The following is a 12,500-nucleotide window of genomic DNA, read 5'->3' as shown; positions in this document are numbered from 1 at the left end:
CCATTATTAAAGTGGCTGGAGTTGAGTCAGTGTCAGTGTGTTGGCAGCAGCCACTCAATGTTAGTGGTTGCTGTTTAACAGTCTGATGGCCTTGAGATAGAAGCTGTTTTTCAGTTTCTCAGTCCCAGCTTTGATGCACCTGTACTGACCTCGCCTTCTGGATGATAGCGGGGTGAACAGGCAGTGGCTCGGGTGGTTGATGTCCTTGATGATCTTTATGGCCTTCCTGTAACTTCGGGTGGTGTAGGTGTCCTGGAGGGCAGGTAGTTTGCCCCCGGTGATGCGTTGTGCAGACCTCACTACCCTCTGGAGAGCCTTACGGTTGAGGGCGGAGCAGTTGCCGTACCAGGCGGTGATACAGCCCGCCAGGATGCTCTCGATTGTGCATCTGTAGAAGTTTGTGAGTGCTTTTGGTGACAAGCTGAATTTCTTCAGCCTCCTGAGGTTGAAGAGGCGCTGCTGCGCCTTCTTCACGATGCTGTCTGTGTGAGTGGACCAATTCAGTTTGTCTGTGATGTGTATGCCGAGGAACTTAAAACTTGCTACTCTCTCCACTACTGTTCCATCGATGTGGATAGGGGGGTGTTCCCTCTGCTGTTTCCACAATCATCTCCTTAGTTTTGTTGACGTTGAGTGTGAGGTTATTTTCCTGACACCACACACTCAAATTGGAGTGGGTCTAGGGTGTCAGGTAGGGTGGAGGTGATATGGTCCTTGACTAGTCTCTCAAAGCACTTCATGATGACGGAAGTGAGTGCTACGGGGCGGTAGTCGTTTAGCTCAGTTACCTTAGCTTTCTTGCGAACAGGAACAATGGTGGCCCTCTTGAAGCATGTGGGAACAGCAGACTGGTATAGGGATTGATTGAATATATCCGTAAACACACCAGCCAGCTGGTCTGCGCATGCTCTGAGGGCGCGGCTGGGGATGCCGTCTGGGCCTGCAGCCTTGCGAGGGTTAACACGTTTAAATGTTTTACTCACCTCGGCTGCAGTGAAGGAGAGACCGCATGTTTCCGTTGCAGGCCGTGTCAGTGGCACTGTATTGTCCTCAAAGCGGGCAAAAAAGTTATTTAGTCTGCCTGGGAGCAAGACATCCTGGTCCGTGACTGGGCTGGATTTCTTCCTGTAGTCCGTGATTGACTGTAGACCCTGCCACATGCCTCTTGTGTCTGAGCCGTTGAATTGAGATTCTACTTTGTCTCTGTACTGACGCTTAGCTTGTTTGATAGCCTTACGGAGGGAATAGCTGCACTGTTTGTATTCAGTCATGTTACCAGACACCTTGCCCTGATTGAAAGCAGTGGTTCGCGCTTTCAGTTTCACGCGAATGCTGCCATCAATCCACGGTTTCCGGTTAGGGAATGTTTTAATCGTTGCTATGGGAACAACATCTTCAACGCACGTTCTAATGAACTTGCACACCGAATCAGCGTATTCGTCAATGTTGTTATCTGACGCAATACGAAACATGTCCCAGTCCACGTGATGGAAGCAGTCTTGTAGTGTGGAGTCAGGTTGGTCGGACCAGTGCTGGACAGACCTCAGCGTGGGAGCTTCTTGTTTCAGTTTTTGTCTGTAGGCAGGGATCAGCAAAATGGAGTCGTGGTCAGCTTTTCCGAAAGGGGGGCGGGGCAGGGCCTTATATGTGTCACGGAAGTTTGAGTAACAGTGATCCAAGGTTTTTCCACCCCTGGTTGCGCAATCGATATGCTGATAAAATTTAGGGAGTCTTGTTTTCAGATTAGCCCTGTTAAAATCCCCAGCTACAATGAATGCAGCCTCCGGATAAATGGTTTCCAGTTTGCAAAGAGTTAAATAAAGTTCGTTCAGAGCCATCGATGTGTCTGCTTGGGGGGGATATATACGGCTGTGATTATAATCGAAGAGAATTCTCTTGGTAGATAATGCTGTCTACATTTGATTGTGAGGAATTCTAAATCAGGTGAACAGAAGGATTTGAGTTCCTGTATCTTTCTTTCATCGCACCATGTCTCGTTAGCCATAAGGCATACGCCCCCACCCCTCTTCTTACCAGAAAGGTGTTTGTTTCTGTCGGCGCGATGCGTGGAGAAACCCGTTGGCTGCACCGCTTCGGATAGCGTTTCTCCAGTGAGCCATGTTTCCGTGAAGCACAGAACGTTACAGTCTCTGATGTCCCTCTGGAATGCTACCCTTGCTCGGATTTCATCAACCTTGTTGTCAAGAGACTGGACATTGGCAAGAAGAATGCTAGGGAGTGGTGCACGGTGTGCCCGTCTCCGGAGTCTGACCAGAAGACCGCCTCGTTTCCCTCTTTTTCGGAGTCGTTTTTGGGTCGCTGCATGCGATCCATTCCGTTGTCCTGTTTGTAAGGCAGAACACAGGATCCGCGTCACGAAAAACATATTCTTGGTCGTACTGATGGTGAGTTGACGCTGATCTTATATACAGTAGTTCTTCTCGACTGTATGTAATGAAACCTAAGATGACCTGGGGTACTAATGTAAGAAATAACACGTAAAAAAACAAAAAACTGCATAGTTTCCTAGGAACGCGAAGCGAGGCGGCCATCTCTGTCGGCGCCGGAAGTATGTATAGTGTGTGTGTGTGAGAGTGTGTCTGTGTCTGTGTGTGTGTGTGTGTGTGTGTGTGTGTGTGTGTGTGTGTGTGTGTGTGTGTGTGTGTGTGTGTGTGTGTGTGTGTCTATGGATGTGTGCCTATGTGCATTTGCCTGTGTTTGTTTTTGGGTAGTGTTGACAGCTTCTGAAGTATCCTACTATCCAAGATGTGTTTATAGTAAAGACACACATGGTGTTTTGTACGGGGGGGGGGGGGCAGTATCCTACTATCCAAGGTGTGTTTATAGTAAAGACACACATGGTGTTTTGTACGGGGGGGCACCATCCCACTCTCCAAGATGTGTTTATAGTAAAGACACACATGGTGTTTTGTACGGGGGGCAGTATCCTACTATCCAAGGTGTGTTTATAGTAAAGACACACATGGTGTTTTGTACGGGGGGGGGGCACCATCCTACTATCCAAGGTGTGTTTATAGTAAAGACACACATGGTGTTTTGTACGGGGGGGGGCAGTATCCTACTATCCAAGGTGTGTTTATAGTAAAGACACACATGGTGTTTTGTATGGGGGGGCAGTATCCTACTATCCAAGGTGTGTTTATAGTAAAGACACACATGGTGTTTTGTACGGGGGGGGCAGTATCCTACTATCCAAGATGTGTTTATAGTAAAGACACACATGGTGTTTTGTACGGGGGGGGGCAGTATCCTACTATCCAAGGTGTGTTTATAGTAAAGACACACATGGTGTTTTGTATGGGGGGGGCAGTATCCTACTATCCAAGGTGTGTTTATAGTAAAGACACACATGGTGTTTTGTACGGGGGGGGGGGCAGTATCCTACATAAAGTGTTTATGATGAATGCATTGGTCAGATGTATGTTTAACAATTCCTGGGTGTTGTTCATTGTGTGTGTGTATGTGTGACGTTCACATACAGCTGAAGTCGGAAGTTTACATACACCTTAGCCAAATACATTTGGTAATGCCCCGCCATAGCACCCCTCACCCGTAGCACGCACTCCAGCAGGTATATTTCACTGGTCACCCCCAAAGCCAATTCCTCCTTTGGCCGCCTTTCCTTCCAGTTCTCTGCTGCCAATGACTGGAACGGATTGCAAAAATCACTGAAGCTGGAGACTCATATCTCCCTCACTAACTTTAAGCACCAGCTGTCAGAGCAGCTCACAGATCACTGTACCTGTACATAGCCCATCTGTAAATAACCCATCCAACTACCTCATCCCCATATTGTTATTTATTTACATATTTTTTTCTCCTTTGCACCCCAGTATCTCTACTTGCACATTCATCTTCTGCACCTCTATCACTCCAGTGTTTTTGTTGTTAAATTGTTAAATTTTAATTACTTCGCCACTACAGCCTATTTATTGCCTTACCTCCCTAATTTTCCTCATTTGCACATATATTTTTTTCTAATGTGTTATTGACTGTATGTTTGTTTATTCCATGAGTAACTCTGTGTTGTTTTTTGTGTCGCACTGCTTTAGTTTATCTTGGCCAGGTCACAGTTATTGAGAACTTGTTCTCAACTGGCCTACCTGGTTAAATAAAGGTGAAATAAAAATAAACGTTTTTCACAATTCCTGACATTTAATCCGAGTAAAGATTCCCTGTCTTTGATCAGTGAGGATCACCACTTTATTTTAAGAGTGTGAAATGTCAGAAAAATAGTAGAGAGAATAATAATAAGAATTTTAAAGCACCCCCACAACATGATGCTGCCACCCCTGTACTTCATGATTGGGATGGTGTTCTTCGGCTTGCAAGCCTCCCCCTTTTTCCTCCAAACATAACGATGATCATTATGGCCAAGCAGTTATATATTTTTTTCATCAGACCAGAGGACATTTCTCCAAAAAGTATGATCTTCGTCCCCATGTGCAGTTGCAAACTAGTCTGGCTTTTTTTCTGGTGGGTTTTGGAGCAGTGGCTTCTTCCTTGCTGAGCAGCCTTTCAGGTTATGTCGATATAGGACTTGTTTTACTGTGGATACTTTTGTACCTGTTTCCTCCAGCATCTTCACAAGGTCCTTTGCTGTTGTTCTGGGATTGATTTGCACTTTTCACACCAAAGTACGTTCATCTCTATGAGACAGAACACGTCTCCTTCCTGAGCGGTATGACGGCTGCGTGGTCCCATGGTGTTTATAATTGCGTGCTATTGTTTGTACACAATTGAATGTGGTACCTTCAGGCATTTGGAAATTTCTCCCAAGGATGAACCAGACTTGTGGAGGTCTACAATTTTTTTTCTGAGGTCTTGGCTGATTCCTTTTGATTCACCCATGATGTCAAGCAAACAGGCACTGAGTTTGAAGGTAGGCCTTGAAATACATCCACAGGTACACCTCCAATTGACTCAAATGATGTCAATTAGCCTATCAGAAGTTTCTAAAGCCATGACTTCTGACCCACTGGAATTGTGAAACAGTGAATTATAAGTGAAATAATCTGTAAACAATTGTTGGAAAAATGACTTGTGTCATGCACAAAGTAGATGTCCTAACCTACTTGCCAAAACTACAGTTTGTTAACAAGAAATTTGTGGAGTGGTTAAAAAACTAGTTTTAATGACTCCAACCTAAGTATGTAAACTTCTGACTTCAACTGTATGCGTATAAGCCTGTGTGTGTGTGTTCGTGTTGCGTTTTCTCTCTCTCAAGCGCGTGTGTGTGAGGTGAGGGGAATGTGCTTTATGAATGAGTCATCAGACCTAAGCAAGAGATGCTCTCAGAACCCCCCCCCCCCCCCTCGCCTCCTTATTCAGGAAGGGAGACTTAGTGCAATACACACTGGCGTACTCCTGAACAACGTCAGGTAAATGGCCCACCCAACACCTATCCTCGTTATCAATAGTAAGAGAAATGGCCCACCCAACACCTATCCTCGTTATCAATAGTAAGAGAAATGGCCCACCCAACACCTATCCTCGTTATCAATAGGACGAGAAATGGCCCACCCAACACCTATCCTTGTTATCAATAGGAAGAGAAATGGCCCACCCAACACCTGTCCTCGTTATCAATAGTAAGAGAAATGGCCCACCCAACACCTATCCTCGTTATCAATAGTAAGAGAAATGGCCCACCCAACACCTGTCCTCGTTATCAATAGTAAGAGAAATGGCCCACCCAACACCTATCCTCGTTATCAATAGGAAGAGAAATGGCCCACCCAACACCTGTCCTCGTTATCAATAGTAAGAGAAATGGCCCAACCAACACCTATCCTTGTTATCAATAGTAAGAGAAATGGCCCACCCAACACCTATCCTCGTTATCAATAGTAAGAGAAATGGCCCACCCAACACCTATCCTCGTTATCAATAGTAAGAGAAATGGCCCACCCAACACCTATCCTCGTTATCAATAGTAAGAGAAATGGCTCAACCAACACCTATCCTTGTTATCAATAGTAAGAGAAATGGTCCACCCAACACCTATCCTTGTTATCAATAGTAAGAGAAATGGCCCACCCAACACCTATCCTCGTTATCAATAGTAAGAGAAATGGCCCACCCAACACCTATCCTCGTTATCAATAGGAAGAGAAATGGCCCACCCAACACCTATCCTCGTTATCAATAGGAAGAGAAATGGCCCACCCAACACCTATCCTCGTTATCAATAGGAAATATGAGCTCAGACCTTGTTGTTTAATGTCCTGAGTGTTTTTCCCTATAAGTGTGTAATAATGAAATGAAGTGATAGACAGCGTCCTACCGAAGATACTGTTAAACACTCATATTTACAGCATAACACTATCTGTTCCTAGGCCGTCACACTCTCCCTCTGTCCCTTCCCTCTTCTCTACCCAAGATAAAAGTATGTTTAGTGTATTTCTGAGGTCAGTTCGGTTTTGGTTCGACTATTTAACAAAAAATTGTAACGACTTTTCGATTTTGGTTTTGATTTTTAAAATGTAAAAAAAAAAAAATCACAATTAAATGCGTACTGTTGGTTGAATGTTGTATAAATAAATATATGAATAAAACAGTTGAATAATAGTTCTATGACTATACTATACACTTAGTAATTTAGTAATAAAAACCATTTAGTCACATGACTTTTAGTTTAACAAAACATTTCAGTTGTATATATTACATTAGTTTTATTTGACGACTTATCATTTCATTCCAAGTCATCATCTTTTTTCTAGAGAGCTGCTGCCTATGTTGTCTGACAGAATCACTGTTATAGTAGTTCTTCAGAGTAAATAAGGCCTACTTTTATGACTGCTGAACACCAGGGTAGCCTAGTGGTTAGAGCGTTGGACTAGTAACCGAAAGGTTGCAAGTTCGAATCCCCGAGCTGACAAGGTACAAATCTGTCGTTCTGCCCCTGAACCCACTGTTCCCAGGCCGTCATTGAAAATAAGAATTTGTTCTTAACTGACTTGCCTAGTAAAATAAAAATAAAATAAAACTATCAACCACCCAGATCATACATTTTCAGGTAGAGATACCTTGTGAAGCAACATCTCTATATCCTTCTCCATCGCATCATCTTCTGTCTCTTCTCTGTCTCTCCATGTCTGCCCCACATAGACCTGACAAGTATGCGAGCAATGGATTATGGTCATTGTAGTTAATGACCTTTTTCTGCACTAAACTATGTAGAATATTGGCCTGTTGGAAACTACAACTCCCTACTACATCGCACAGTTTGGGCTTGATCTTTCTCTATAAAAACTGAGCTCACAGAAAAAACCTGAACGAAATAGAATTCATATAATTGAACCGATGGTCAATTTGTTTTTTAGAAAACCAAAAATAACCAAAATGTCAGTTAATGGCTCAGCACTAAGAGGAAACAGCACCAAGGACCTTCTGAAGGTGGTCTACCCCTCTAACCTTTTTCTTTCTCCTTCCTCTCTTCCGTTTTCCTCCCTCTTTCTCTCTACCTCCAGCTCTTTGAGAGAAACAGCACCAAGGACCTTCTGAAGATAGTCTATCCATTGTTCCGGGCTGGTGGTCCCAGCTCCTTTAGCCAGCTGATGAGCATTGTGTCTGCCCTGTTCTGTGGGTACCCAGACGGAGAGGGATCCAGGGTCCTCTCCTTCAACTGGTACGAAGACAACAACTACAAGGTGTTCCTGGGGGTGAATGGATCCAAGAACCACGACTATGTCTATGACATGACAACCAGTAAGTAGAGTCGTGACTAGGGCTCAGATCCGGGTCAAATACTTTAAAATATTTGAGATGTGCTCAGAGTTTACACTTTAGGAACTATTCCATTGCTTCCCTTGTCACAGGCTAACTAGACATGACCCCCTCTTCTTCTTCTCCCAGCTCCGTTCTGTAACGACCTGATGCAGACTCTGGAGTCTAACCCGGTCACTAAGATCGTCTGGAGTTCAGTCAAGCCTCTCTTCATGGGGAAGATCCTCTATGCTCCAGACTCCCCAGCCATCAGACTGATACTAAAGAGTGTAAGACAACACACACCCTCCTCTCCTCCTCTGTGACTCTTGTTAACCCGAACATATGTGCACAAACACGCAAAGACCCTGCTGAGGAATTGTGTTTGTTACAGGGGGTTCCAATACTCAATTGTGTTTGTTACAGGGGGTTCCAATACTCAATTGTGTTTGTTACAGGGGGTTCCAATACTCAATTGTGTTTGTTACAGGGGGTTCCAATACTCAATTGTGTTTGTTACAGGGGGTTCCAATACTCAATTTTGTTTGTTACAGGGGGTTCCAATACTCAATTGTTTGTTACAGGGGGTTCCAATGCTCAATTGTGTTTGTTACAGGGGGTTCCAATACTCAATTGTGTTTGTTACAGGGGGTTCCAATACTGAATTGTGTTTGTTACAGGGGGTTCCAACGCTCAATTGTGTTTGTTACAGGGGGTTCCAATACTCAATTGTTTGTTACAGGGGGTTCCAATACTGAATTGTTTGTTACAGGGGGTTCCAATACTGAATTGTGTATGTTACAGGGGGTTCCAATACTCAATTGTTTGTTACAGGGGGTTCCAATACTGAATTGTTTGTTACAGGGGGTTCCAATACTGAATTGTGTTTGTTACAGGGGGTTCCAATACTCAATTGTTTGTTACAGGGGGTTCCAACGCTCAATTGTGTTTGTTACAGGGGGTTCCAATACTGAATTGTGTTTGTTACAGGGGGTTCCAATACTGAATTGTGTTTGTTACAGGGGGTTCCAATACTGAATTGTGTTTGTTACAGGGGGTTCCAACGCTCAATTGTGTTTGTTACAGGGGGTTCCAATACTGAATTGTGTTTGTTACAGGGGGTTCCAACGCTCAATTGTGTTTGTTACAGGGGGTTCCAATACTCAATTGTTTGTTACAGGGGGTTCCAATACTCAATTGTGTTTGTTACAGGGGGTTCCAATACTCAATTGTTTGTTACAGGGGGTTCCAACGCTCAATTGTGTTTGTTACAGGGGGTTCCAATACTGAATTGTGTTTGTTACAGGGGGTTCCAATACTGAATTGTGTTTGTTACAGGGGGTTCCAATACTGAATTGTGTTTGTTACAGGGGGTTCCAATACTCAATTGTTTGTTACAGGGGGTTCCAATACTCAATTGTGTTTGTTACAGGGGGTTCCAATACTCAATTGTTTGTTACAGGGGGTTCCAACGCTCAATTGTGTTTGTTACAGGGGGTTCCAATACTGAATTGTGTTTGTTACAGGGGGTTCCAATACTGAATTGTGTTTGTTACAGGGGGTTCCAACGCTCAATTGTGTTTGTTACAGGGGGTTCCAATACTCAATTGTTTGTTACAGGGGGTTCCAATACTCAATTGCGTTTGTTACAGGGGGTTCCAATACTGAATTGTTTGTTACAGGGGGTTCCAACGCTCAATTGTGTTTGTTACAGGGGGTTCCAATACGGAATTGTGTTTGTTTACAGGGGGTTCCAATACTGAATTGTGTTTGTTACAGGGGGTTCCAATACTGAATTGTGTTTGTTACAGGGGGTTCCAATACTCAATTGTGTTTGTTACAGGGGGTTCCAATACTCAATTGTTTGTTACAGGTGGTTCCAACGCTCAATTGTGTTTGTTACAGGGGGTTCCAATACTGAATTGTGTTTGTTACAGGGGGTTCCAATACTGAATTGTGTTTGTTACAGGGGGTTCCAACGCTCAATTGTGTTTGTTACAGGGGGTTCCAATACTCAATTGTGTTTGTTACAGGGGGTTCCAATACTCAATTGTTTGTTACAGGGGGTTCCAATACTGAATTGTGTTTGTTACAGGGGGTTCCAACGCTCAATTGTGTTTGTTACAGGGGGTTCCAATACTGAATTGTGTTTGTTACAGGGGGTTCCAATACTCAATTGTGTTTGTTACAGGGGGTTCCAATACTGAATTGTGTTTGTTACAGGGGGTTCCAACGCTCAATTGTGTTTGTTACAGGGGGTTCCAATACTCAATTGTTTGTTACAGGGGTTCCAACGCTCAATTGTGTTTGTTACAGGGGTTCCAATACTGAATTGTGTTTGTTACAGGGGGTTCCAATACTGAATTGTGTTTGTTACAGGGGTTCCAACGCTCAATTGTGTTTGTTACAGGGGTTCCAATACTCAATTGTGTTTGTTACAGGGGTTCCAATACTCAATTGTTTGTTACAGGGGGTTCCAATACTGAATTGTGTTTGTTACGGGGGTTCCAACGCTCAATTGTGTTTGTTACAGGGGGTTCCAATACTGAATTGTGTTTGTTACAGGGGGTTCCAATACTCAATTGTGTTTGTTACAGGGGGTTCCAATACTGAATTGTGTTTGTTACAGGGGGTTCCAACGCTCAATTGTGTTTGTTACAGTGGGTTCCAATACTCAATTGTTTGTTACAGGGGGTTCCAATACTCAATTGTGTTTGTTACAGGGGGTTCCAATGCTCAATTGTTTGTTACAGGGGGTTCCAATACTCAATTGTGTTTGTTACAGGGGGTTCCAATACTCAATTGTGTTTGTTACAGGGGGTTCCAATACTGAATTGTGTCTGTTACAGGGGGTTCTGTCGTGTCTTTACTATCATTAACTGAAGACTGATAGTTTTTTTCAAAGATTCTCTGTAATTAGTTATTACGCGATTAGACTGATTAATCATGTGACCGTAATTACTAGGAAGTCGGGGCACCAAGGAAAAATATTCAGATTACAAAGTTATCATTTCCTAAAATAACTTTTCAGATATTTCATCTGATCAATTAGTCTTCGAATTAATGAATGATTTACTTTACCTCACGTTAGTCTCATTCCAGACGTCGTAAATGCACGAACCTCGTCTTCACTATAAGTCATCTATACATCAATTGTCTTAAATCATTTATTTATTACTAACTAAGTAATTCACAGAAATGCATAAACAAACAAACAATGTAAATGTGGTTACATGAAATGATAGGAGAATGTGCCCTAGTGGGCTTAACTGGCATGGCGGCTTGATAGACAAAAGGGGAAGTGGAGGTCGACTAAGAAGTCACAATTAGGAGTCACAACTAAGAGTCATAATTATAACAATTGAAATGCTAATCCTTTGCACATGAACGCTCACTCATTCGGGAACAATTGCAATCAAGATATATATTTACGCTCAGTGTGTCGTCTTGATCGCTGGTGAAAAGTTAGTTTATTTTGTAGAATTGTCCATCTCTCTCCCTCTCTCTCTGTCGTGGTTATAGTGGAGAGTTCAGTGACATTCATTCGTTTCGTTATAGAATGGATGTTTTGGCGGTTGTCGTTCTTCGCGTTCAATGATACCGGATTCCTAGCTGCAGACTAGTAATTAATATCAAAGACTTGTTCTTATTCTGTCAGTATCGATAGTCTAAGAGTTTAACCACGTGGTATGGTTAAAAGATTCAGCAATGGTCTACAACCTTTTAGCCATCTCGTAATTGAGGTAAGCTCGGTCTGCTGATCGAAAATCCGAGTGGGGGTTTTATTCGGAAGGGCCGAAAAAGGGCTGTCCCAGGAGGCCTGACCCTCACTGGGCTCAGGGGCGGTCCTCTGATTTAGTTCAAATCAAAAGGGAATTGTATTTTTTTTCATTAAACAGTCCAAAATCATATTACACAATTATACAAACAGTATCATACTCACTCATTCATCTTATACAACAATTAGATGTAGACCTCATATCTTTTTAATTATTTTTTTTTTAATTTAAATTTTACCTTTATTTAACCAGGCAAGTCAAGTCAGTTAAGAACACATTCTTATTTTCAATGACGGCCTGGGAACAGTGGGTTAACTGCCTGTTCAGGGGCAGAACGACAGATTTGTACCTTGTCAGCTCGGGGGTTTGAACTCGCAACCTTCCGGTTACTAGGCCAACGCTCTAACCACTAGTCTACCCTGCCGCCCCAATATCTGAGGCTATTATATAAACAGCGTTATGGTAATGTGGCCGCACCGTCTCCCATGAGCTTCCCCAAGTTGTGACAAACGGACCAGTTCGTAGCTGGATTCTTCACCAATCTTTTTATACTTTCTCCGGAACATGAAATTTGTTCGTACCTCAAGTTCTGTGAGGTGGAAGGAATTCCTTTGTCCTCTGTGAAAATCTACTCTCTCATGTGTCCATGAGGAGATCCTCAGGAGTTTACCACGACTCTGTGACCTCAGCAACCTAGTTGAAGGAGGAAAGGGGGAGGCAGGGAGAGGGGGATGGGGCTTGCTGTACCCAAAGAGGCCAACGTCATGACAGTTCCATGTCCAACTGAATGACAGAAGAGAACAGAGCTCATTCATATAACATTTGTTCTGTATTTATATTTACAGCAGTTGACAGAAAACAGATGTTAAGTCAATTCTACTGAGCTGCTTGGAGACATTTACTATGCATACTGGAGACCTGAGAAAGACAGGACTTCATAGTATTGATGGCCTTTATGTCAGTATGTGTGTCTGTCTGTGTGTGTCTGTCTGT

The 12,500-nt window shown here is 43.2% G+C and overlaps 1 protein-coding gene across 1 annotated transcript in view; it reads left to right on the top strand.

Moving 5' to 3' along the window:
* The window catches only part of LOC135537406 (retinal-specific phospholipid-transporting ATPase ABCA4-like), a gene marked incomplete at its 5' end in the record, with an annotated part of 113,541 nt that overhangs the window by 2,597 nt on the left and 98,444 nt on the right, over nt 1–12,500 (top strand). The window contains 2 exon segments of the mRNA XM_064963576.1: nt 7,494–7,731; nt 7,879–8,018. Coding sequence (XP_064819648.1) covers nt 7,494–7,731; nt 7,879–8,018 — 378 coding nt within the window.

This window comes from Oncorhynchus masou, unplaced genomic scaffold, assembly GCF_036934945.1.
Source record: "Oncorhynchus masou masou isolate Uvic2021 unplaced genomic scaffold, UVic_Omas_1.1 unplaced_scaffold_768, whole genome shotgun sequence".
NCBI classification, from domain to species: domain Eukaryota; kingdom Metazoa; phylum Chordata; class Actinopteri; order Salmoniformes; family Salmonidae; genus Oncorhynchus; species Oncorhynchus masou.
Note: the sequence above shows the minus strand (reverse complement) of the source record. Positions and strands in the feature narration are given on the sequence as shown.